This window comes from Epinephelus fuscoguttatus, linkage group LG17 (assembly GCF_011397635.1).
Source record: "Epinephelus fuscoguttatus linkage group LG17, E.fuscoguttatus.final_Chr_v1".
NCBI classification, from domain to species: domain Eukaryota; kingdom Metazoa; phylum Chordata; class Actinopteri; order Perciformes; family Serranidae; genus Epinephelus; species Epinephelus fuscoguttatus.
The window spans coordinates 20,431,311-20,458,846 of record NC_064768.1 but is presented as its reverse complement, the minus strand read 5'-3'; the positions used below and the strand labels follow the sequence as shown (position 1 = coordinate 20,458,846).

The 27,536-nt window shown below is 40.0% G+C and overlaps 3 protein-coding genes across 5 annotated transcripts in view; all 3 read right to left on the bottom strand.

Annotated features, from left to right (window-relative positions):
• kmt2ba (lysine (K)-specific methyltransferase 2Ba) overlaps positions 1-13,046 on the bottom strand; it is a 38,742-nt gene extending 25,696 nt beyond the window's left edge. For both annotated transcript variants that reach the window (XM_049601774.1, XM_049601775.1), the window contains exons 1-5: positions 12,671-13,046; positions 6,816-8,268; positions 6,199-6,365; positions 4,888-4,977; positions 4,227-4,383 (exon numbers count right to left, since the gene is read on the bottom strand). In XM_049601774.1, coding sequence (XP_049457731.1) covers positions 4,227-4,383; positions 4,888-4,977; positions 6,199-6,365; positions 6,816-8,268; positions 12,671-12,973 — 2,170 coding nt within the window. In that variant the 5' untranslated portion in view covers positions 12,974-13,046. The remainder of the gene's footprint in view (positions 1-4,226; positions 4,384-4,887; positions 4,978-6,198; positions 6,366-6,815; positions 8,269-12,670) is intronic.
• Positions 13,047-15,306: 2,260 nt separating this feature from the next.
• On the bottom strand, positions 15,307-18,114 carry LOC125904669 (zinc finger protein 184-like). 2 transcript variants are annotated; one of them, XM_049602246.1, is made up of 5 exons: positions 18,071-18,114; positions 17,435-17,569; positions 17,152-17,267; positions 16,652-16,795; positions 15,307-16,555 (listed from the first exon to the last, which is right to left on the bottom strand). In XM_049602246.1, exons 2-5 carry the CDS (start codon positions 17,532-17,534, stop codon positions 15,878-15,880), a joined length of 1,038 nt encoding a protein of 345 aa, XP_049458203.1. In that variant the 5' UTR covers positions 17,535-17,569; positions 18,071-18,114; the 3' UTR covers positions 15,307-15,877. The 2 variants fall into 2 exon arrangements, with proteins under 2 accessions (XP_049458203.1, XP_049458204.1); XM_049602247.1 differs by lacking the exon at positions 18,071-18,114 and adding an exon at positions 17,965-18,063.
• Positions 18,115-18,370: 256 nt separating this feature from the next.
• ndufv1 (NADH:ubiquinone oxidoreductase core subunit V1) lies at positions 18,371-26,088 on the bottom strand. Its single transcript, XM_049602279.1, has 11 exons — positions 26,045-26,088; positions 24,244-24,353; positions 24,077-24,159; positions 23,714-23,884; positions 22,635-22,818; positions 22,263-22,452; positions 20,587-20,799; positions 20,044-20,210; positions 19,870-19,951; positions 19,202-19,347; positions 18,371-18,633 (listed from the first exon to the last, which is right to left on the bottom strand). The coding sequence occupies exons 2-11, from the start codon at positions 24,346-24,348 to the stop codon at positions 18,556-18,558; spliced, it is 1,419 nt and encodes a 472-aa protein (XP_049458236.1). The 5' UTR covers positions 24,349-24,353; positions 26,045-26,088; the 3' UTR covers positions 18,371-18,555.
• Between the last annotated feature and the right edge of the window lie 1,448 nt (positions 26,089-27,536).

The following is a 27,536-nucleotide window of genomic DNA, read 5'->3' as shown; positions in this document are numbered from 1 at the left end:
CTCCCCTTCCTGACCCTAAAATACTAGAAATAGATCGAAACTAACTCCTTTGGAACCTCAGGCATCCCACACTCTTTGTATTTTAATGCCAGCTGGCACAAAGCAACTTCAGGCAGAAACAAAAATTTACTGTCATAATTTTAAATGATTAATGTAGCTGGAATGACATTGTGTAAGGATCCGTGTTTCCCAACAGAACTACATGTGTTCATTAGGAGACAAAATTCAGGGCTACTTGTCAAACGGCTCTTCCTCACCTCATACTGAGTGATGCTCACTCGACCAGTGTTGGGTAAAGCTTTCCAACAGCGGTGGCTAATCTGTGTGTGACAAAAGATATTTTTGCTGGCAAATATCTTAGTTACAACTACATTTAGCTAACAAAGCAGTTTTTATTTTTGTGCTCTGCAAATTTGCCAAAAGCTACCAAAATTGTGCTCTTTTACAAAAAGAAATTTTTTTTAGGTTGTGTGTTTATTACTGCAGAAGCTTAATTATGCCAGTTTGAAAGAACATTTTAGCTGGTGAATGATTTCATTATAATACATTAGCAGAGGAGCTTTGCCAAACAAAAACTGGCAGAAATGCATTGAAGTTTGGACAATGCTAATCAAGTATTTTGGAGAAATTGGATTGAAAAACAGTTAACCTACCTGAAAACATGGCTATAAACAAGTCGGTCTACTTTTTACAATCAGCCTGTGAATGAAGCCGTAATCCTGACTATTCCACGGTCGTAGTAAGTCCAACTACACCGTAGCAACAGTTCATGATGCACACCTTGCAATATGCCGTGGGACTATTACTAAGTATTTCATGCCTGAAAGCTGGTCTTTCCCAAACTGGGCTGTCTATGCAGCAGAAAGATGCAAACATTTTTTAATTGGTGCTATGTGACCAGAGAAGAGTGAGCTAAAAGCTGAGAGTTAGGGTGGGGAGGGAGTTGATATGTCAGGCATGATATGATTACAGGGTGTTAACTTCAATTCTATGATACAGATAAGGTAAGGGCAGGGCTGATGTACAACAGTAAATGGCATGTTGAGGCATTTTCAACCCATAAAATTCCAATTTATATACATCTGGTAAGAAATATCAATATTTACACCAGCACTGATGTGTTTCATCACAATACAGTCTAGAGCTGTCACCTTCCTGGTCAACATGCTCTTGTCTGACCAAATTCTCATTGGCTGGACGATTGCTGTTGTTAATTTCATAAGGCTGTACGTCAACCAAAACGTTACTTTTCCCAGTTAAAAACTGTAGTTGTTGTTGTTCAGCAGTTTTATATGTCCTCTGTGATGGTTAGTCTTTGTGGTATTTGTCTTGCCCCTTTTCCATTATGATTCACCGGCTGGTGACAGCGTTGTACTGAAAGTTAAACATTTTTCAACTCACATTTTAATCTGAAAATGGATAAATAATCACCAAAGACATTCAGTGTCAGATTTATCACTGTGGATTTATTTTACTTAGTCTCCAGAAGACACTGCAGTTCAAGGCTGAATTATAAAGCTTCTTAAAGGAACAGAATCACACTGGAGCTCTTGTTAGAGTGGTAGAATGGCTAACATTAGCCTGTGGGCTAAAATTAATAGGTCTCTCTCTCTCGCATGTAGCTTTACAGAGATGTTTAACGTTAGTAACATTATGTTGTATATGACATTGTCAACCCCAAAGGTAACTTCTTTAGTGTCCGGTATGGGACTCTCGCAGGCAGCAGATATTTCTTCACCATTGATCAACTGATTGGTTGAAGAGCAGGTAGGGTTTCAGATGGCCAAGATTTTCTTTGGTTGATTACAGCCCTAGTACAGTCATATCATTTACTTTACAGATCAAAAAACAGGTTTAGGTGTGCAGTACCTCTAAGTTTAGAGGGCTTAGGATCTTTTTAATACCACATAAAATGAAACTTAATAAAATAATGACTGAGGACCAATAGTAGCCTTGAAATCTTTACACATACATAACCCTTTTATATTATCTCACAGCAGTGTATAATATTAATTTCTAATGATAAAATTAAAAGGTATACTATGCAGGATTTTCCTGCAAAACAATGTATAGACTCACACAACAGGAATCTCTCTCAATCATCACTTATGACTCACTAGAAGTGTGTGGCGGTGCATTCATCTGCAAAGACTCTGCCCTCTGCTTTATTTTCTTTTGTTCTTATTATTTTGCTGTGATCAGGATGTTCCTGGGCACTGTGCGCAGGTACAGTAAGGACTTTATTAAAAAGGTAGTGACCAGGTGCCAGCAGCTCACATCCAACAGGAAGCTATGAAAATCACGAACACAGCACTGAAAAACACACAAATATAGCAAACGAGAGTAAATCTGGGGTTGGCTTTCACTTTCGCTGGTGATACAAACAATAAGAGACAAATCCTACACAGTATACCTTCAACTAAATGAATGCCACCTAGATCAGGATTGATATGATAAAAAAGACTTAACCAATGTTTTTTTTTAAATTAATTTTAAGTAGGGCCGTAACGGTACATGTATTTGTGTCGAACCGTTCGGTACGTGACTTTTGGTTCGGCACGACCCTGTGCCGAATTATTGGGCGCAGGATATTATTTTATTTTATTTTGTTTTATTTTAATTCCGTTTTTGCGAGCCGAACCATTTAAAATATCTAGTTCCCCGACGGCCATAATTGAGTGACGAACCGAGTCCCGCAAATCTCCGCTTTCACTTTGTGCAGCGCATTCTCGCATTTTGACAACATGGTAAGTGAGCCTGACGAACCTGAAGACCCACCCGCAAACCTTAAGTCCTCCGTTTGGGAACACTTTGGTTTCAGGGTAAAATACGAAAATGGAAATAAACAAGTGGACAAGACAAAAGCAGTGTGCCGACACTGCAGAACAGCGGTCGGGTATGTACTTGGAAACACGTCTAACATGCTGACGCATCTAAAGCGACACCACCCGAGTTTGAACGTTAACCGGCACGACTAGAAAAAGCAATCTGGTGCAAACTACGATACTGTCGTCGTTTAAAAAGAGAGAGCGTTTCCCTGGCCATCACGCTAAAGAAATAATCAACGCCATTGGAGTTGAGTAAAATTGTTTAAGCTGCACTTCAGATATAAGCATGTTTTGTTTACTGCACTTTAACAAAGTGGGAAAGCTAAGTAAGTTCCTAGTAAAACTGAATCTGAGCAGGCTTTAAAGCTGACCAGCTGCACTATACTTTTTATTTTAATTGAGTAAAACTGTTAAAGCAGAAATTTATATTTTTCATTCAAAAAATGTGTTAAAAAAACAGCAGGATTTTATTTTTCACTTTTATATTTCTATTTTCATTCAAACAATGAGAAAAAGCAGATTTCATATATATTTGTTTCATTCAAAAATTGTGTAAAAGAGTTAACTGCTGTGGTGGTATGTTTTAATAAGGTTACCAATAAGCAAAAGATATTTAATAGTTGTCTATTTTTTCATTACTGTACCGAAAAAAACAAAAAACAAAAAACAAAAAAAAACTGAACCGTGACTTGTGTACCGAGGTACGTACCAAACCGAGATTTTTGTGTACCGTTACACCCCTAATTTTAAGTCTTTGCTAAAACCAACCGTACATAATGAGTTGATGAGCTTCCTAGCCACTGTAGCTACAGCTCTGATGGTGCTGACTGATGCGCCACTGTAATTGACTCCTGCCTGGCAAATCCACTGTCGCAAAAATCTTCCTATTTGTTAGTGTACAACAGCTCGCCATCTGATACAAAACCACTTAATAACTAGTATTACTGCCTACAGCAGGCAACAAAAACTAAGTAACTTTTGAAGATAAAAATCAAGACCTTTTGATTCTAATGTCGTTTTAATATTTGTAATTTTACATGGGAGGAAACTGAACTAATGCTTTCAAAGACTTTTCAAATCCTGCAGATGCCCTGTACTACATTGAACGATTAAGTCCTCCTCCTTTGTTGTTCAGTTCTGGACATTTCAACCAGGTCTTAACCACGGAGAATGATTTTAATGCTAACCCCATCCAGTATATCAGTTTATTTCCTTCATGTCATTAGAAATCATGACTGCATAACCTCAGTTCCTTGCTTATTAATCCTCAATTAAAATCAGTGCACACAGACAGCGCAATGCAAAATATACTGAATGTGTTAACCCTTCTATAGTAAAGCCAAATAAAAGTTCCTTTCTGCAATTTGATGAAAAGCAACACATGTGGATGGACTGTACCTTCTGCTGCGGGAGAAAAAGTGATGCCCTCTCTCTCATGAAGTGGCAGGGCGCTGAGTCGGGGTATATCATCTGGCACCATGGCACGGGGCTGCCCCAAAGCCACTGCTGCTGCCCGACACACATGTTTGATTCTTGGACCACCCAGCGGCTGCTCCTGCATACAAACGCACACACATATACACTGTGAAATGTAGAAATATTGACATGACTTGTGACGTAAATAAACCTCCCGGTGAAATCTAGGCTCACATTACACTAACAGTATGATACATCACCCTTTTTAAAATGCAAATGAAAGCAAATTCTTTAATGATGGCAAAACAGGTAGAAAAATTGATATATTTCATGCATAACTTTCCCCTACTGCAGAGGTGCTGAAACTGTCTTGTATCTCTCATTATTGATGGTTGTAAAATGTATTTATAGTGGTGGACTTTTTCATATATTTCCTGGTAAGAGGATATATACACCACTTGCACACAAATGTATGAACAAACACAGGCAGCCTGAGTGTTTTAGAGTAGATCCTTCCTAGCACATTATAAATGGTCAAAGTAAAAACCAAACCACAGGTGATTAAAACAAACGCAGTGGACTGATGCAGCTTTATTCAAACCAAGACAACATATAAACATGCATTTAAAGTTAAAAGTATTACCTGAGGACCAATGTCTTTGGGAGATGTGCCAACTCTCCTCCTCCTCCGTCTCCTTCCACTCACTGGCACTCGTGATTCTCTGGAGCCCAACTGTCGGTCCAGACGAGGGAGAAACACAAGGTTTTATGTAAGAGATGCTATAACATCTTTGTGCTACTATACCTTCCTCAATATACAGTGCAGTCCCTTGCAATCTGACTTGTAAGACTAAAATAAGATGACAAAACAAATGTTTCATGTATAATTATCATCATGTATCTGGTACATTGGTTAGTAAACAGAGGATTATTTGACACTATTTCTCATAGTTCGGGAGACATCCTTAAAGAAAACTTAACCTGCAAAATGACCATTTCTTTATCAGTTACTGACCATGTGTTGCCTTGAATTTGTGATGAAAATTTAGTTTTTCTAGTGTTTTAGTTTTCGGTGTACAAAGAATCTAAAAAAGGCAAACATTTGTCATGATTTGAAGTAAACGGGGACAACATTTAATAACAGCACAACTTGTATTGAAACATCCGTTTACAAACTCTCACCCAAGTACTGCAGTATAACAAGTCTCAGTTACCCTGTCATATGCTCAGTACTTCCCAAAAACATGCACTTTTGCTAAAAGCTTATGATTTAAAACATATTAGTACAGAGTAGCATGTTGGCCCCTGCCTGTGGCCAAAAACTCTACTTTGCATACGCAGAGCTCATATGCTCAGGCACGCTCAGGGTGCACTATTCATGTCTATTCACTGTTTTAGATCATATCGTTTTTAGCAAAAATGCACATCTGCAAAGTTCTCCGCGTACAACAGGATAAATGGAACTTGGATTATACTGCACGAGTTTCGTGAGGGTTTGAAAACAGATTATTTGATATGGTTTTGTTGTTGTTAAACATGGCCCCCCCCTTTACTGCACCTCATGAAGATTGGTCGCCATTTTTAGATTCTACGTTCATCACGGAGGCACGTGAGAAAAACAAAGATTTCTCCATAAATTCAATGTAACATGCGTCGAGTAACTGACATACAAATGGTAATTTTGCAGGTGAAATATTCTTTTAAATGACTTCTTGTCCGAGAAACAGTCCAAAAACAAATTTAACTCACAATTACATGAAATAGAGAGCAGCAGCAAATGTCACTGACTTATCATTTCAGCCTTAGAGATTACAGGAGCTCTGGAGCTATCTATGATCTTTAAACGAACTTGACGAATGTTGATTTAATAATCTTTCTTTTCCAACTTTGACAATTTTTAAGACCAGGGAATCTTGTTTATGTCTTCCATATCAATTCGATTATTGACTCTCACCTGTGACAACTTGAGTTGCTTCTGTTGATCAATCTTAATGAGCTGGACTTTGGCTTTCTTCAGCAGGTGAAGCATTGTCTTATTAGCTCCGCTGAGACCAACTCGATGGCTGGGCCCACTGACTTCCAACGCTTCATGAGTGTCCACAGTCACGTCTGCTGCTTCATCTGAACAAAACAGCATGAATAAAGCAACTCTGGTTAGATGAGATACAACCAAATGCCTCATAAGTGTAGGAACAACTGTTGAAAACACACCAATAAACTAAATTATGTATGTGTAATCTCTAAAATATTCTAGCTTTTGTCATGGTGTTCTCAGGCCTAGAGCTTTGCTGAATTCTCTAACAAATCTTTCCTCTCTTTTTATAATTTGACCTGTTTCATAAAGCTAAAACATCAGCATTTATTTCTCAATTTAACCTGAACTCAATTGTGTAGTCCCATCGAGAATAAAAAAACCCCCATCTCATTATTTCAGAAAATATTTCGTACAAGAAACACAGGTTGGAGCTACAGATACCGGCCACACAACAACAGACATTTGTGAAAACACAGCTAAAATCAAGTGAGAGGATCTTCATAAATGATTACTCAAAAAGAGGAAAGGATTCTTACCAGTGTTGCCTTTATCTCCTAACGGCAAATGTGAGGGCGCTTCAGCGTTCACCACCACAGCTAGTTTTCTCACAACACCAGGGGAGTCCATCTCCTCCATCATGAGCTTGGACCGCCGTCTCTTCTTCACATGAGAAGTGAAACCATCGTCATGATGTGAATAATCCCCCTCAGTGTCAGAGTGGCCTTTCTTCTTCTCTGCCAGTTTCAAGGTAAGCTTCTTGAGGTTCTTGTAGATCTCTAGGTGGCTTGTGCCTGGCTTGGCCTTTGATGAGAACTTTGTCGCTGCAGATGGGCTGTCAGCCACAAATATAGTATCACCATCTGACTGCAGCACGTTGCCGTCGTAGCCTGACTCATGACATGATGGACTTTGTTTTCCTTCCTCTCTCTGTTGACTTTTCCGCCATGTTGACAAAGGACCCTTTGGAAAGGGAATCATTTCCTCATCCAAGAACCTCTTTGGAGTTTTAATAACACGGGAGGACCGTGCACTCGTTAAAGGAGTGGAGGAGTTGTTTGAGCTCTGTTGGGCGTGTTCAGGATATGAGCTCGGCCCACATTCAGCTGGATTTTGACCTTGCAGCTGCTGCTCATTCCCGTCCGGCATCAGTACAGCCGGAATGGGCTCCATTACGTAGGTGTAAAAAACACGCCGAGCGCGAGTACTTTTCAATTTTGGACGTTTAATATCTGGATTGTTTTTTGGTCGCTTTCGTTTGTGCCCAAACAAAGACTTTCTTCTATGCGTTTTTTTTTCAGAGGAAACTGTGGCTTTACACTCGAGGGGCATCGCTGCCTCTTGTCCACTCTGGGCACCAGCCTCAGCTCCAGCCTCAGGAGAGGCACCCATACCCTTAGCCATTTTTTTCCTCTGCCGTTTGTGAAAGGATGTGAACGACGGAGCGACTGCTTGAGAATGCCCAAAGCGAAACCCCCTGATGCGTTTCACTGGTCTCTGTGGCTGGGTTTGGTCTGTGTCTGAGTCCTCTGACACCTCGCCTTGTTCTTTCACCTTGTGAGCTTTCTTGTTGCCACCAGCTGAGGTAAGGGCTGTTTGGTTTTGCTTCCCGCCTGAGGCTACTGATTGTCCAGCTTTCCTGATAAAGTCAGTTGATCCTGTACTGCTCTGTCGACCTGAGGCCTTCTCGCCTGGATGTTTCTCTTCTGCAGTGACAGCTACCTGTTTGCTGTGCAGTTTAATTACCACCTTGGGTATTTCTTTGTCTTTTTCTTGGTTCTCTTTGATACCCTGGCCTTCTTTAGGGACCCTCGGTACAATTTTTCCAATGAGGGACGGTTTTGGGGTCTTGGGTATAATCTTTCCGATGAGAGGCTTTGTTCCTGCAGAGTGCCCTGAAGCTTGGGGAGGTGTTGCTTTGCTGAGTGACGATGACTGAGGAGCTTTTTGTGGACGAACTGTTGTGGTCCCAAATCCAGTGAAAATTTCCTCCTGGAGAAAAACACAGAAAGTACGACCTTTAAATGGCTATAATACATGTGGATATATTGAAATGAGAAAAAGCTAAAATGTAGACCACCTGCTGTAGACCAAAAACAGAAATCATCTCCATAATAAAGCTTAAAGGCCTAGTGTGTAGAATTTAGTGCCATTTAGTGGTGAGGTTGCAGGACTGAGACTTGTTGCGTGTGCCAAGGGTGCAGGAGACCTACGATAGTCAAAGTGAAGACAAGAGCAAGCAAATTACCCTATCTAGAGCCAGTGTTTGGTTCATCCATTCTGGGCTACCATAGAATCAACAAGACGGACTATGTAAAAGAGGACCCACTCTGTACGTAGATATACACAGCTCATTTTGAGGTGACAAAAACTACTCTTAGTTTAGGATGATTATAAACTAATGACAACATTTTGAATATTACAGTTCTGCCAATAGATACCCCTAAATCCTACAAACTGGAGCTTTAAAATAGACATAAAAAGTGAATGTAAAATAATTATCAACACATAAAGTGTCTTAAATATCCAGCATTCACATATAACAGAGAGCTGATGTAAAAGCAGCAATGACAATGATGAAACGATTACTGTTTTGTTGGCCCAAATGCTGTAATTCAAAAAATGACAACGAATGGAATCGGCAGGTGCTTTCTGTGTGTGTGTGTCTGGCGGGGGAATCCCTGCCACATAGCATGTTTGTGTAGTCATTAATGCAAATCTATGATGGAGTCCCCCTGAAATTCTTCATTGAAAGGACACAATTATTTTTCTGTCTTTTCAGTAAGATTTTAGGGACATTCCTTCATAAATCTTTCTGACCTCACCGCTTCATTTGAATGCGTTTTTCCTACACATTAACCTACGTACTGTATATGGCAGAATGTTAGAATGTGGACTGATTAACCAGAGTGACAGCCATTCAGGGGACAGGAGTCCTCCATGTTGACCCATACTGGACCCACACCTGATGATGGATGTGCTTATATCAGTGGAGCGAAACACAAATCAGCAGGCAGAACATACTGTCTGAGCCCAAATGAGATGAGCAAAGCATCACCAGCTCTTGACATGATTTTCACACCTTCACATGACTTTACACAATAAGATTTTGCTGACTTGTGCTTTCGCATTACGTCACTTCATTTTAAATGTCTTTTTTCCCCCAGGCACGTGATGATACACAAATGGGAAAACTGCATGATATTTAAGGTGGAGACAGAAAATCATAGGCAACATTAATAAGATGTCATCTTTTAGACTGACCCGAAGTCTGCTGTTGCTCAAACGATAGCAGGCACAACATGAAAACTACAGGAGTTGTAAAGATGTGTCTATGCTATAACAGAGTCCTGCATCAGGTCAGGTACCCCTGTGTGACCCGCAAAAAAGGCGATTAATGAACAGTATTTTTTCTTTATTTTCAGATTCAATTCTGGGGATAATAAATATATTAAAATGAAATAAAAATCATAATAATTTTATTTAATGATTACGCGTTTTAATATTCTGACTGCTCACTTTGTATGTTGGCTCTGTGTTCTGTGCCACCTCAAATATGGCACTGCAATCATTTGCTTTCCTAACAGACACATTAACTGTGGAGATGTACTGTTAATTATTATGAAAATAAGCAAAAACATATCAATTTAAATTCTATTTCATGAATTACCTTCATTTTAAAGCACAAAATCTTGGTTTCACATGTGTGAAATGTCCCAAAATGATGTACTTTAAAACTGCTGCTTAACCAAATTTTGAACAGTGCATGGTTTTACAGGATTTACATTTTTAGGTCGCTTAGCCGATCGTGTGTGTGTGTGTGTGTGTGTGTGTGTGTGTGTGTGCGCGCGTTGTGGCGGATGCAGTATTGACTATTATGGAATCAGACTAATTACTAATTCTACTAATTGTCGATAGCTTTGACTGTGAGCTTTCCGATAATCAGAGAGCCAATCGATGTTATATTCATTTCTGAAGAATATATTTGAGTCTTTTTGGAGGAGTGGAGGTCCAACATTAATGACCCCCCTCCTGAGTGGCCGGAAATTCTGGTAAATCAAACCACGTTCTAACACTCTGTCAAATAGGTTAACATGTAGGAGAAAATGTGTTCAAATCGAAAGAGGTGAGGTCACAGTAATTTATGACTGAAACGCCCTTCATTAACGTCTCACCCACTTCTGAGTTCGTTGTTTGATCATCAGGTATAACCCTGCTGAAAATATTGCTCAGCAGCATCCGCACTGTTCTCTAGTCTTACTCCAGAGTTGCATCAGTACACTGCTGAGGCACCAAATGAAGCAGGTTTTGCTTTCAATCTGTGAGTCAACTTTAAGAAATAACTCAGCAGATTCTCTGCCTGTGCACCGTCTCTCCACACATGTCTGATTGTTAGTGAAATATGTGGTAATATCTTCTCTGTAATAAATCAGGTGTAGCACTGAAGCTGCAGTGGAATAAAAAACAGTGCATTTTAACCCAATTCTTCCCTGAGAGTGATATTTCAACATAACTGATATACATTCAAATCTATCATCTTCACAAAAGTTTAAATACATCCTTGGCACACACAGTCAGCCTCCAGCATCCTTTCACTCTTCTACCTCAGATGCAAAGAATACAAAATGCAGCAGATGAAAAGCACACTTCAACTCAACTTCCAATTACTCACATCCATCATGCACAAAATAACGACTCCACAGATTTGTCAGTGGTGAAGCTCCCCTACTCAAGTCCATTCAAACCCCTGCAGAGCACAAGCGTATGACGTGTGGTACTCCAGCTGAGCAGCACCCAGAAGCTTTAGCACGAGCCATGTGATGCTGTTTCAGTCCACTCTAAAGGGATTGCATCAGTGAAGTCCGACTGATGTCACACACTAAAGCCCTTGCTCTGGAGATTAAATAATATGATTAGATCCAATTTGGTATTATATCCCCATCACCATCCTGTCTGGCTAGAACTACAAGGAGACCACCTAAGAATGAATGATGCCCAACACACTGGTGGCTTCTATAATAAAACACTGAAAATATGAGCACAGTGTGACTGATTCACCTCTTCTTTTGATTGTCACATAATATTTGTGCCTCACTATGACTGACTCCAGCTCAGGTAGGATGCAAAGCTATTCACAGAGCATCAGGAACTCTTTGTCTAGCAAAGCTCTTACAATGTATATCAAAAATAAAAAATGTTGGGGGGGGGGTAATTAATATTCTGCCTGCAGTTCAAGGCTTTTGTCATGATGTATAAGCAAGATTTCACCCTTAGTGCCCCTTTTGTACTCATAGATCACTACTACCCCTTTTCGGCAGTCAAGGGCTGGCTTGGCTTGGTTTGGTTTGGGTTGTCAGCCAAGGGCGGCAGGGATTTGCATTTCCATTACAACCAGGCTACCCACTTGAAGGTGTGTGCTTAACTGCTGACGGCTTGATTTCAGTAGGTGGAAAGACACGCAATAACTCATCATTAGTGTCAGAGCCTATGCAACATAATCGTGCCCTTTGTTGCAGCATGTAGACTATTATAGAGAACCCTGCTCTTACATAATGTACCTAATTAATCCAAGTATAAAGTTGGAAAAAGCTTTGACTCCTCGTTAACTTCCCTTTTACATCAATCTCAGTAATGAAAGGGAGGGATGCATGATGGGAGTGATGAATTTTTGTAAACACAGACTAAGCAAATTTAGGTTTTTAGAAAGGCACAGAGCAAGATTTCTTAGTGTATATTCCAAATTCAGCTTTTTTTTCATTATAACGTGAAAGTAACGTTTTAGTTTGCTTCCGAGTTGCATCACAGGGAGCAATCAGCTGACAGCTCCAACGTGGAGAGTGTGATCCCCACTACAGTAGCAGCAACGTTTACACAACGACACGATTAGCAGCCTGTGTGTGCCAGCACAGTGTGGGAAGTTCAACTCAACAAAATGAATCAGGAGATGCATAAACAAAGACATCCACCGGTTTCCACAACAAAACGCGTCCCCCACTGTTATCACATCGCCAAAGTTTCCGCCTAATGTTCATGCAAACAAACTTAGCCGGACAGACGCTGTTCTGTGTATGTATGGCTGCTGCAACCTACAATACTGATGTAGCGTTTTTAAAATAGACAATAAACTATTATTATCATCTGCAGAAGCAGTCAGACGAAACATTCAACCATCATCAATCTTGAAGCATATACTGCAGGCAGGCGGCTAGCTATAGTGCCTATTTAGATTTGTGTTTGCAAGCTAACGCTAACTAGCTCTGCGTTAGCTTAAATACTTTTCATAAGTAACAAACACATTCATGTAAATGTCGTTCTTTGAAACAAACTGTCCTCATGTGTCTCATAAAGCGTATTGTTCACCACCTAGCTGACATGCTACAGTTAGCTTATTCACCTCATCACTGCCGCTAGAGTCGAAGCCCGCATCTCGCTGCCTCCTGTGCTTCTCCGCCGCCCCCAGCAGGCGCAGCAGGGACGGATCCTCGCTCAACGCTAGGCCGATGTTGACGGGCCTCGGCCCTTCGGCTGCCAGGTCCCCGTCGCTCGAGCCCAACCTTCCGCGTTTGGTGCGTTTCTCCGACCGCAGCCTGCTGCGAGCCGTGCACGGCCGGCCCGGGAAGCGAGCCCGGGCCGGCATTTGGGTGCTCAAGCCCGCGACGGTCGCGGGAGATGATAATCCTCCTCCCGATGCCGCCATTATTTACTACAACAACACGGACAGCGCGTGAGGCTGACAGCAGCGATGTGAGAGGCAAGATGGACTGCGCGAGGCAAAGGCGCGAGATAGAAAGGAACCACAGGTGCATCATGGGAAAACGAACTTCTCCGATCCAGGACAACCTCTGTTCGAAACACTGGGCGAGGTGGACACCAGTTTTCTGTATGTATCAGTGGTTTATAATTCTTGCAGTGGTAGAAGAAGTATTTAAATATTTTCTTGGATAAACATAGCAATACTACAGTGTAAAATACTCTGTTAAAATGTCTCATTCAAAGTGTTACTGAAGCAAAAGTGTAAAAGTACTGGCATCAAAATACACTTTAAGCACCAAAAGTAAAATGCAGAATAGGCCATTTAAGAATCACATATTATATTACTGGTTTATAATATTGATGCATTAATGTGTTCATCACTTTAATGTTGCAGCTGGTAACGGTGGAGCTGATTTTAACTATTTAATTCAAGGCTACGATATCAAATATAATATGAAGTGGAGTAAAAAGTACAATAGTTCTCTCCAAAATGCAGTGGAGTAGAAGTGTAAAGAATCATGAAATCCATCCATACATCCATTTTCATCCACTTATCCGGGGCTTGGTCACCGGGGCAGCAGGACAAGCAAAGCACCCCAAACATCCCTCTCCCCAGCAATGCTCTCCAGCTCCTCCTGGGGGAACCCAAGGCATTCCCAGGCCGGATAGGATATGTAATCCCTCCAGTGTGTTCTGGGTCTGCCCTGGGGCCTCCTACCAGTGGGACGAGCCAGGAGCAACTCTATCGGGAGGCACCCAGGAGGCATCCTAATCAGATGCCCAAACCACCTCAACTGAACCCTACTCAACTAAATCATAAGCATCTCAAAAATGTACTTAACTACAGTATTTGAGTAAATCTACTTAGTTACATTCCACCACTGAATTCTTGTGTATGAATTGCTGAATTATGATAGTACCAGTGGTGTAAGATTATTAGATTAGATTTTTTACATAAGGAAAAGTAGCAATACTTTATTGTACTAAAAAATAGCCCATTACAAGTCCTTCATGCAAAAGCAAAGCGATATTAGCAACAAAATGTAATTAAATTATCAAAAGTAAAAGAACAATTAAGCAGAATGTCCCCTGCTGATGTCATATTAATATAATAAAACTTTTTTCTAAATGCTTTATGTGCTTGGAATTTAAATCTATAACAATGCAGCATATTCTATGGACAGTTACATTTACATATAAATCTTAAACTGCAAAGTAATTTGTAACTAGAATAAATGTAGTCGAGTAAAGCTCACAATATTTTCCTCAGAAATGTAATGAAGAAGAATGTGTAGCTGTATAAAATTAAAAATGCCCAATTAAAGTGGTAGCTCATGTGTGCCAACATTGTTTTTAAGTACAGTACTTGAGTAAATGTATTTAGTTACTTTACCTCAGTGGATAGTATGGACAAAAATGACTTGTCAATAAGAAACAAAAAGCTCCATCTTGACTTCTTTGTGCTGAACAAAGCCAAAATAAACAGAGCTTTAGACATTTTTTGTAGGCTACATTATAGCAGAAAGTCAATTTTAGGTTAAAATTTAAGTCCTAATTGTTATTTAAGTAATTATCTGCAGATTATAATACACACACTATTCCAATGTCCGTTTCAATTTAGAGTAACATTTGATAAACCAAAAAGAAATGTTGCAGAATCTACTGTACTACATTCATTCTTAAGAGAACAAAAACATTATTTTCCAAAAAAAAAAATTACATCAGAGATGCAGGGTGGCTGCAGGGAGAAGTGACAGGTCACTATTACTATTTGTTTGTGCCCCTTCTTACAATAAAATAATAGATTAAAAAAAAACATAAAACTTAAACTGTTAGTTTTATTCATCATTACCATGTTCTTAATGGTGAGTCCAACCTAATCATAGGTATGATACTTAGAAGCCTAAATATATTCAGCTGTAGCAGTGACAGTGTCTCAGAAACAGGATAATGCTTTATGTATCTTACACTGCTTCATAACTGTAGTAATGGTACTCATTTTGACTTATTCTGAATCAGATTTTTTGTGAGAAATTTTCCCAAAATTATGAGTACAAAATCACACTTGATGATTTAAGTTACATGGCACATGATCTTAAAAACAAGCGTCGGAACATTTACTTGTAAATTCTGTATTTTACTCAAAAATTGTCTGAAAATTGTCTCTGGACTCTACCCACTACGCTGTGCTGCACCTACTTAGCACTTTACATTTTAACTCTCATTCACACACACACACACACACAGTGACAGCCAAGGACTCCACAGAAACATAAGTACTGTTTAATGCAACAATTGTTTACTTCTGTAAAGAGCAAAATAAGACCTGCGGATTACATGATTGGTACAGAATCCTATACACTGGCCCATTTATGACATATTGGATTTTATGATCTTTAGAACTTACATTCTCCATGTAATCGTCAGCCTCATGTGTTTTCCTGAAAATAGTACAGTTCAATAGAAAACATTCCCACACTTGAGGGAGAAATAGCTACTTAGTCTACACAAAATAAAAAAAAACATTGCAGGTACAATAGAGGTAATATAGACAGCAACAAGGGCCATGTGGCATGAGCTTACAGTGGACATAAATCATAATTATGTACAGATCGGTGCAGAGTTTTATTCACAGGTGTAGGATGTCTTTCCAAAAGCAATTGAAAAACGTCATTCCAGATACAACCTCCATTATTTATGTGTTGCATAACCTTGCTTCAAAAACTCTCACCCTGAAATGTTCACATAAAAATCTTCAGCCTACACTAAACAGAGTTATGGTGGGAAACACTCTGACAATCATTGAACTGAATGATGTAGGATGAAGTTACAGTCTTTTCCCCGTATATTATCTTTTCTCTGCCGCCTCCTCTCCTTCAGTGTGGGTGCTCTGGTGGGTCTTTAGGTTGCTCTCTCGTGCAAAGCACTTTCCGCAGGTGGGGCAGGTGTATCCAGAGTTGTGGTCCTTGGCCATGTGTGCTGTGAGCTGCTCGAGCCGAGCATAGCTCTCATCACACTCTGTGCATACGTGAGGCTTGCGAGGGGTAAGCCCGTGTTTCTCCCTCTTGTGTGCCCGCAGGGCTGCAACAGACGGGAATATGAGGTCACACTTTGCTTCAGAACAAGGAATCTTGAGCTCCTGTTCCAGATCATTGGAGGGGCATCCCTCTGTTGTAGAGTCATTGTATCCCTCTGCTTCCTCTTCTTGTTTGATCTTTTTGATCTCAACCATCTCTTCTTGAGCTGCGTTCTTGGGTTTACGGCCACGTTTTTTGCCCTGGGGCTTAGCGTCACAGTTTATATCATTGGCAAATCTCTCCTGGTGCTGCAAGAGCTCTTCTTCTGTCGGGAAACCACGACTACATTTGCAGCATTGGAAGGTGTTGATGTCATCAGCCACTACAGGACGCTGGGGGTGCACTGCAATGCGATGGTTGCGAAGGCGTGAGGGACTGGGGAACAAGGCGCCACAGTCCCTGCAGGGACACCGTCGTTCTATGCACTCTTGTCGTCTGTGTTTGTTCAGCTGCAAGACATTTAACATTCATCATCGACATGAACAAATATTTTATCAGTTCCTAAGCACAAAAACAGGTTAGCATGTAGCATACTGCATCCTCACCTCAGTAAAGGTAAAGAAGTTTTTCCGGCAGTACAGACAGTGGAAGGGCTTCTCCTCTCTGCTGTGGGTGGCCTGGTGCTGGCTGAGCTCGTCAGAGGCGGAGAAACTTTTGTCACACTTATAACAAGTGAAGACTGTATCAGTCTGAAAAACAATGAGCAGAACTGGTTAAAAATATGAAATCTTAACGATCCTAGAAGAATGAAAGATTCCTTCGATTGAAGAAAATCTTTCTTACAAAGGAGGTGTTTTCCCTCCTCAGATATTTTCAAACAAAATCACATCTCCACTTTCATCCAAAATTATATTACGTACAAAAACAATAAATTAATCAGAAAAGTTGCATCCATACCAGAGCCTGACTGACACATCAGCCCAACCAATACTAGCGTATCACAGCTGTACTGATACATAAGAACTGCAAGTGATACATGAGTGATACATAGTGAGTTTGTACCACTACTTGAACCCTTTAAATGTTCAGTCTGCTTTTTCCCTACCTGCTGCAGCTGCTGTTTGTACTGTTCCCGATGACTCTTCCTCATGTGTCTCTCCTTGGCTTTGGAGTTACAGAAGGTGATGAAGCACTGAAAACACTGCAGACTCTCATGCTGATCTGCATCACAATGAGAGGAGAAGCTGGTGATCAGTTACAACGCAACAGCAGATATAGATAGATATAACCACTTACTATACTGTGATTTTTGTAAAAATGACACATTGGCTGTTAGAAATAGGTTGACAGCATCACTGCATGAGCCACGCATGTAAATGTTATCTTACAGGGCTGCAGAGGGGCGACCCCAGGCTCAGTCTTGATCTCCGTTGCATTGGATCTCCTCTCACTCCCAACAATGACTTGCTCTATCTTCACCATGTCCATACTGATGCTTTCAGACACCACTCAGCCGCATGGAGCTGCAACACAGGAGCACACTGCTGCAGACACACTGAACATGCATCATAAATGTTATGGTGGCGGGCAAAGCTAAACCGACTACAGCTGATGACTGCAGTGGCAGACGTAGAGCTAGCGTACGGTTAACGTAACCTGCGTAAGAGGCATGAGGACGTTAGAGTTACATTTTGACAATAAAAATACGACAGAGGAGGCTGTTTGTCATTCACTCTATGGACACTAGCGATGAATTAAAGACGAAACGAAAAGGCTAACGTTGGGCCTGAGCTAACATAACAGTAACGGAGGATGGAGGCAGCGCGCGGGCATCGGTCAGCAAGAGCCGCTACAACTGAATGCGAGGCGATGGTGCTCATATGTTTTAATATTTCACGTAGTGTGGCATTTTGCTTACTTCCGTGTGGCAACTATGTATTTTAAGGCTGCATATATGTGAGAAGTCATGATAATTTTTGACTTATGTCTTGTAAACAATTCAAAAAGGGGCATCCATTTCTTACCGTAGGAAACGTCCACTGAAATGAAGCCGCAGTGAATATTCCGCCCGCGTCACGTGATATGGGAAAGGCTGCGGACCACTCAGATATCGCGAGAGTTTGGTAAATTGCAGGTCTTCACTGCTATTCACTGCTTACTACGCATTATTATATGCCTAAACATTGAACAGAAAACAGAGAAGCATAATTCTTACAGTGCTGTACAATATATATTATCAGTGTTCTTTTTCATTATTTTCCTAAAGTAAAACACTTAAAAAAAAAAAAAGATTAATATCAAAAACTACAAAGACAATACAGAAGTTTAGTTTAAGGTTCATAGAATTTTATTGGTGATTTCATCAGACAAGGCAGACACATCAATGTAAAACTTGATGATGAGGTGATAAGACGGCACATTATCGCTTTAAATAACTTGTCAATGGCAAGGGCACAGGGTTAAAGGAAAATGAGGCAGAGGAACGAGTTCAAAGAGCTGGAGGAGCGAATCAAGCCCTGGCCTGCTGCTGCTGCTGGTGTTCAGCAATTCGGCTTTCCATCACAGGCCTGAAGTGCCTGATCAATCCCTGAAAACACAAAAAAGAGAAAAAAAGAGATTTTTAATCATTATTAAAGCAGGAGAATGACAGAGGCTGTAATACAAACAGCATGTCAGTGTATATTTACTGGGAAAAAAGCAGTGAAACTGTTAATTCCAGGAGGCGGCAAAGGTTTAATCTGAACATTAAACCTCTGCCAGGAGGCGGCAAAGGTTTAATGTTCAGATTAAAAATGAAAGGCACATGGGATAAGAGATCTGGAGTATTTTTTTTGAGGTTGTTGTATGTGGTTGGGAGTTTACTTGCCATAGCAACCATCTAGCTTAATGTCATGCAATCCCATACAACAGCCCAGCAATAAATCTTTTCTTTATGAATCTTATTATATTCAGTCTGTGTTAATCTGCTAGAGAGCTGTTGGTTAAATTCTATTGTCATCGCTGTCCACCTTAAGCAGGGGTGCATGAAACATTGGAAACTTGTTTAATGCAATATAATTTCACAGTACCACAAACTGCAGCCTGCAAAATGCCAAATCCCCTATTAATTCTTTGAATCATCCTCTTAATATGCAGATGAATAGACATGTGTTTACCTGCACTGGCCAGGCTGCACCATCTCCCAGGGCGCAGATAGTGTGTCCCTCAATCTGCTTACTGAGCTCCCAAATCATGTCTATCTCAGCTGGCCGTGCATCGCCTCGCACAAAACGCCACATCATGTTATTCATCCAGTCCACGCCTGCAGAAGCACATGGAAGAGAAATTTTGTTAGAGGTATTAAAACTCTCACACAACTCATGCAGTATAATCCAAGTCTAATTTATCCAATCGTATGTGCAGTACTTCCTAAACACATGCATTTTCTCTAAAACATTAGGGATTTAAAACATGTCAGTACAAACCACCTCATACAAGGCCAAATAGCGCGCCTGGGCACGCATATACGTTCCAACCCTGTTCAAGTGGACCTCATATGCATGCACATGCTCAGGCAGGCTCAGGGTGTGCTACTCATGATAGAAGGGTTTTAGATTGTATCATTTTAGTGAAAGTGCATGTGTTGGAGAAATACTGAGTGTATGACTGGATAAATGAGACTTGGGTTGTTGGAGAGATTGCGAGCGGATGTTTCGATATAGTTTTGCTGGATTCAGTGCAACACAAGGTGAGTAATTCATTTACAGAGACTTGTTTTAGTGGTTAAGTATTATTTTAAGTGCAGAGCAGCTGATGGATAAAGTGATGCTCAAGTAGCACTTACCTTCTCTGCAGGGTGTGCACTGGCCGCAGCTCTCATGCTTGTAGAACTCAATCAGGCGGGCGATGGCTCTAATAATGTCAGTCTGCATAAAACAATAAATCCACAGATGATGTAACAGATGTTTGATGATTTCCTCATGCATGATGAAATATGCAGCAGAGAAGACAAACTTACAGATTTGTCCATGACGATGAGTGCAGCTGTGCCCAGGCCAGTCTGAGCCTGGATGAGGCCGTCAAAGTCCATCAGCACGTCTTCACATACATTCTTGGGAATAAGGGGAGTTGAGGATCCACCGGGGATTACAGCCAGAAGGTTATCCCAACCACCACGCACTCCACCTACCAGACGGATGTTCGTTTCAATTAAGTAAAAAAAAAAAAACTGCATTGCTCATTGTGTGCTTATGTTAAGCCATCTTAATCTTCCCGGTCCATGCCCCCCTTGGTGCAGATAAAAAACGATGCACTTAGGTTTTCCCTTTCCACCAGTTTAACTTAATCGTTTAAGGAGGGCTTTACTAATTCACTAGAAAAAAGAATTTTCTTCCATTCATTAGACTTTTTTGACAAAATCCCGTAACTCATGCCATAAAGTAATCACAAACAGCTCACTCTGTCACCCAGTTTGAGACCCAATGTGTTATTCTGAACTCAAAATTATTCGTATGATACAAGTAAGAAACATTTAGTGAAACATTTCTGGTCTCATGTGTACCTGCGTGCCTCTCGATGAGGTCTTTCAGAGGGATGGACATCTCCTCTTCTACAGTGCAGGGGTGGTTTACATGGCCAGAGATGTTGAAGAGCTTTGTGCCAGAGTTTCTCTCCCTGCCGAAGCCCAGGAACCACGTGCCACCACGACGACAGATGGTGGGTGCCACGGATACGGTCTCCACATTGGCAACAGTTGTTGGGCAACCAAACACACCTTTAAGACAGCAGAAGAGAGGTAGATATTTCAGGACCACTTTTGTTTGGCAAGAAAAACAAGAGCCCAGCAGACGTTTGCAGTGTATGCCCTTGTATCTATATATTTTTTTTGATATGTCAAATGAATCACATCAAAAATTATAATAACTAGAAGGATGAAGAAATGTTTTTCAATATCTTATCCCAGGGCTCTAAATTAACTTTTTCCCCACTGTCCCAAATCATCCTGTAGTACAATTTAAACTGCGCTGAGATAAATGTTGGCCGTCCCAGTTATCAATTGACTGTTTTTCTAAGGTTGTTTGTAAGGTAGGTAATAAATAAAACAATCCACAAGTTTCTATTTTTAATTTGCCTGGGTGAAAACAAAGCATTATAATGTAGATCCACCATCAAGTATTTTATTGTGTGTGTATTCTAGGTCACGCCTTCTAACATTGGTGAATACGGATAAGTTTCTATTTCCGTGCAAAAGTTATAATGCAAAACAAATTCTTTCAGACTGCATTTTTGGTCTCTCACATTCATTTACAACTAAAGCATAATAATAGTAGGCCCACTTTTACTGAATGCATGTGCATTCATGCAGCCAGGGGCAAACTTCCTATCCTTAGCGTGACACCTATTTTGCAACTGGTGACACCATAAAGCATTAAATCCCACCATCGCCTCTCTGCGCTATTGTAAATGCCTGCCACCTGCGGTACACTGCTTTCAGATGTGGCTGTTGTGGTTCATTTCCTCGCTGTGTGCGCATGTGTCAGTGTTTGTGATGGCATCCTTGCAAGCTCTTGAATTCTGCTCTCTCTCAGTTCCACATTGACAACTTAAGGCTCATTTATGCTCAAAGTAAGATGCTTAAATGGACATGGACAGAACCTTCCAACTGTACTCTGTGTTCATTACAAGTTCATTATTTGCACATTTTCTGAAAGCTTAGGGATACGGACAAAATGGAGCAGCACCACTGGAGATTGTGGGGTCAGTGTAGCGAATTTCATGTGAGACATGATTGTAGGACACAACCAAGACATTTTATAAATGGCAGAACGAAACAAATCAGTAATATAGGGAAACAAATTTTCTGTCCACGTGTTGCGATGTATGTAGTGGCTTCACAGGCCACCATCGTCTACAACGCCGCCTCCACTAAACGGTATATTACTATGATCCCCTCCGCTGCCGCCTTGTTTGTTGTTGTACATTGAGTGGATTTATCTACGTCAACATAAATGTCACATGGAAGTATGTGGGCGGCGATGGTTACAACATTTGAAATTAACAGATCTATTTTCTCATGCGAGATAGAATAAATGAGCCCCTGGTCAGAGATTACTTTTATGGTTTAATCGCAGCTGCATTTGTTTTAGGAATTTTTTGGTCTACCTTCCATCCCACGGCATCCCAAAATGTGTTTTTTTATCCCACACTTGTAAACCCCCTTAGTGCTTTGGAACTCACCCACGTCAGCAGGAAATGGGGGCTTCAGACGGGGCTTCCCCTGCTTCCCCTCCAGGGACTCGATAAGAGCAGTCTCCTCTCCGCAAATGTACGCTCCAGCACCACGCATCACAAACACATCAAAGTCATAACCAGAGCCACAGGCGTTCTTTCCAATGAGCCCAGCAGCATAGGCCTCATTGATAGCGATCTAAAAGCAGAAAATATGGTGCTTTAACAGGATGAAATTTACACAGTCTTCTGCACATACACAAATTATTATAGTCATGAGTAGCCTGCAATTCTTTCTTCAATGAAGTGATGTGAAATATCCATTAGAAATGTACAATCATTTTATAGTTTATATGTCAGGTTTCATGCTGTCATTTTCACCTGCAGGTTGGACGACTCATTGTAGAACTCTCCTCTGATATAAATATAAGCAGCACGGGCGCCCATGGCCCTCCCAGCCACCAGGCAGCCCTCCACCAACTTGTGTGGGTCATTCCTCATAATCTCCCTGTCCTTACAGGTGCCAGGTTCTCCCTCATCTGCGTTCACCACCAGATACTTTGGCCTAAAGTAGGAAATAAGAACTGGGTTAAATAACACAATTTTTTTTAAGCACAGAGAAGCCACTGTGGTAGGTGAGTCCAAACAGTCCAAAAGCATCCATTCAAATGTGGTTGACCTGCTCTTAAGTGTTGACAAAAAATAATCGCATGTCTAGCAGGGATTAAGTTGATGAAAAGAAAACTTTGTCTTTTAAAACACTGACTAATATATCAAGCTAATTAGTATGTAAAGACGTCAAAAGAATACTAATCAATTTTAAAGTGGAACAGATAACTGTCAAGTAGCTAGCATGCTAGCTATCTCATGCTGTCTGCTTATCATCTCTTTGATCATGATGACAGAACAGTTACTATCACCACTGGTGATTTAACAATAGCAAACCGCAAGAAAACACGCTCTTTGTTTATGTTTTATAATGTACATTTATACTGGTTCCTCATAGGCTTTGCTTACACTATGCAATTCTGTCTGTCACCAGGCACTATCCTGGAAAACTGAAGGCTTGCTATCGCAGTAGCCACACTTGCTAAGACTGGAAGCCATAAACAAACATCTTCAATCCACTGTCTATTTGATACTCTAAACAAAGAACATGTTGCAGTGACCTTACTAAAATAAGCAGAGGTAAAAGTTACTGTGTTCTGTTATGACTGAGGAGCCGATAAGCAGACAGCATTAGCTAGCATGGCTAGATAGCTGAAAAGTTGTCTCCTTCCACTTTAACTTTGGTTAGTTTTTAATGAAAAATCAATACATTGACCATGATTGATTGTCAGTTATATCCATAAACACTTTTGGGCAAATTAAGGGAGATAGACTTTCTTTACTGACATATCTAGCAAGAACCATAAAAAAGCCGGTGTGTGTCCTCTGTGTCCATCTGTGTCCTCACTGACCTGCCATCGCTGGGCTTGTTCATAAAGCTCCACTTCATGCCAGTAGGGAAACCAGCTCCACCTCTCCCACGAAGGCCAGAAACCTTGATCTCATTGAGAATCCAGTCGACTCCCTTCAAAAGGATCTCCTTTGTTTTGTACCAGTCACCACGCTTCAGCGCCCCCTTCAGCCTGAAGCAAAAGCATGAGCAGGTGAGGAGTGTGTGTTTTAATCCTAAAAGGACTCTTTAGGTCAAAAACATGCATACTCTCGCTTTTCTTTTATTGCTCAGCACATTAATTTGTATTGTGAATGAGGATCCATCAAATCAACATGGATATTATGTTTAAGATTTTACATGAGAGTAATATCAGGTGTGTTACCTCCAGTCATGGCGGCCGTAAAGGTTTGTAAAAATTCTGTCCTCATCTGCCAGAGGTCCGTATGTTGTTTTCTTGGGAGCACTCTGGGAAAATGAGACAAACATAAAAAATGTTAATCTTACTGTAACGATTTAAATTTCACTTTAAACAAAATCTAGGCCAGGTACCTGTGCTGTGCTGTTGAATCGGGTGATAGCAGTCACTCCACCCTGACTGACCGCAGCTGGAGCACGGGCCACCCCACACACCACTGCTCGAGACAGGGCCAACATTCTTCCTGCACGGAGGAGAGACCATATCATGACATTGACATGGCACAACACAAATTAATAGTTTAGATAACATTATTTTAACAAGAGAAGAAGAATAATCCTACTTGGGCATCAACTTAATTATTCAAATTAATTGTTTGCCAATTATTTTTTTGATTGATAGTTTGGTCATTTAAATATTAGACAACAGTGAAAAAAGTTTTTTTCAACTGACCAATAGCCTAACTCAGATGTATTCAGTTTGTAATCATATAAAGCAAACAAAAGTAATAAATTCTTGCATTTGACAGGCTGAAACCAGAGAATTTCAGGCACTGATGTTTAAAAAATTACTTTCATGAATAACTGATCATCGAACTCACTGATTAATGAACAAATTGTTACAGCTTTATTCACACATCATTTTCAAATACAAGACAGTAAAATGTGTTTCCCTTGTATTCCTGGAAGTTTAAGCAGAGAAGAATCACATGGTGGATTTATTTATAATATCATGCATCATCTACACTAAAAGTAGTAGCAGTAGTGGTGGTATTAAGTTTTGTTTTGTTTTTTTGAGAATGCGTCCATAGCATTACACAATGCAAACTGTTGAATACATACGAATAATGCATCGAATTGTGTTGTCTGATTCTTGTGTTTAATAATTCGTCAGTCATATTTATCTTTATATGTAACATTTAACATTGGTGAAAGAATTTTTAATAAATGAAAAAAAAAGGGGTTTAGCATAAAAACATGTTTATGTTTCTCACATGAGGCATGGAGAAAAGATATGTTAGGTACTGGTGCCAAAACTCAGGTATGTTATGGGGAACAATGTAGGAAAACTTTCACCATGTATCTTTCTGGGAGATATTTGCAAACTGATGAGTGCTAGCTGTAAATGTAAGTGCCATCTTGCTTTTCCAATAGCCCAGTGGACTCTTCAACCAATCAGATCTATAAATTATATTCCTTGGCAAGATATATCATGGATTTGTATACATTATTATTGCCCTATCATGTATCAATAATACATGTATAATACATCTGAGTTTTAATAAGTAGTCATGCTGTAATAACAATCTTTTGTCAGAACTGCCCCACAGCTTTTCCAACCCATGCAGCAGCATCAAAACAAAACAGTAATTTTATTCCAGTAGCATTATATTTAAACACGATTAAAGTAACCAACACTGGATTAACTTTGTTTAATGTGTGTTAACATGTTTTATGGTGGAACCAATATGTATTTGAATAACACTGTCCGACAGAAACCTTGTGTAACTTGTTATGTGATGTTGTTATGTCAGGTGTTGAGAGTTAGCTAACAAAGGTGAGAGCGACTGAAAGCAATGTTACCGGTCCACCTTCAGGTGATGTACTTTAGGTCAACGCGCTTGTGAAGAAATAGAATAATCAGGGACACATATAAACCTTTTCGCCTCGCTTGAGTGTCATTTTAACTACACACACTGACCCCCATGCTCATGTTGCTAGCTACTGCTAGCCTGGAGCTAAGCTAAGTTAGCTAGCGGTTAACCTTGTAATGTCAGAATAAAAGCAGCGGATTTACGACACTGCATTCAAATATCAGACTGTTATCACATCAATGAATTCGCTACTATTAGCTGCAATAGCAGCTGCATTGAAGAAATCAAATGATAAGTAGTTTAGATAAGTAGTCAGTTAGCAAACACTCAGCCCTTCTTACCTTCTCTTCGTCCCGAGTTTACGAAATCAAACAGGAAGTGGATGGACACAGCCGGAAGTTGTCATCAACAACACAGTTCAGCTGCTGCGCTATGGAGGCTTATTTAAATGTTTTGGTTGCACAACATGCCGATGATTGATATTTCATAACAATAGTCTGTCCGCACTAAAGGTCAGCGTGTGCGTGTGTGTGTGTTTAGAGGTGCTTCTGCAGTACCTGAGTATTTGCATTTACTGCTACACTTCAATTCTAAGTGATTTCAGAGGGAAATAGTGTGTTTTTTTCCAACTCTGACAGCTATATTTACTCATTTGAAAAAGGCTTTAAATAAACAAAATATAAGATCACCTTCAACTGTATGTGATAAAATATGACTCTTTGCTATGTAGACTATACTCAACACCATAGGGGCCTACTTAAGAGTTAAAATTAGCTCCACCTCAACTACCTTCAACATTAGAATATTAATATGTTACTGCCCCAACAACATAAAATATAATATAATATAATATAATATAATATAATCTATAATACTGCATCAGGGCCCTTCTAGATAGTGGCAACTTCTGCCTTCAATACTAGCACATAATAATATACCCAAGTATCATTTTTGTCTTTGTCTTTGTCTTGTGATATTACTTATTTTACTTAAATGGGACATCTAAATATATCTTTCATCTGTGGTGTGTGTGTGTGTGTGTGTGTGTGTGCGTGCGCGCATTGGCAGTTATGAATAACATCTCCGAAACAAAGTCATAGTCAAAATACATTTTTTATATTCATGTTTAAAGGGTAGAAATATTGGTATTTACATGACATCATCAGTATGAGGATCAGTCTTTAGAAAGTCTAAATAAAGAGGATAGGCTGAGCAGCAGGGTTAATATTAATCAAATTGAAGTGATATTAAATTACAAACATGCATATGTATGTAAATTTACATTACTGTAAAATGGATGCATCACATCTACCTGAAAAAAAAACAACACTATCAATCAACACAGTAATAACAGCTCACATACATGAGATGTTTGTTTTGTCTGTCAGTTATATGTTAAAATGAGTCACAGTTTCTTTGGAAATATGAAATTATTAAGAATTATTTGCTAATTAACGACATAATCTACATAAAAAAAAAATGAATAAGCCAAAATTATGCTCGCAAAATACTTGCCCACAGAAAATGAAAACAGATTTAGGTGCAAATTAAAGGGAAAGTGAGTAACTTAAATCTATGTGTGGGGAAAAATCAAAGTCTGTAATACTGAATACTGAACTGTAGAGATGCAAAGACCTTTCAGATTATCTCTTCAGATATAAATTTAAACAGTGATGTATAACTGTGTACAAACATACTCTGTAGAGTTATTACATCACTGCAGCTTATCCTCAGTGAGCACTGGTATTAAAACGTGACTTGATGCAACCTACAGCCCTGAAGGGTCATTAGAGTCAGAGCTACGTACAGCTGTATGACGCTCAGTCGGTGATC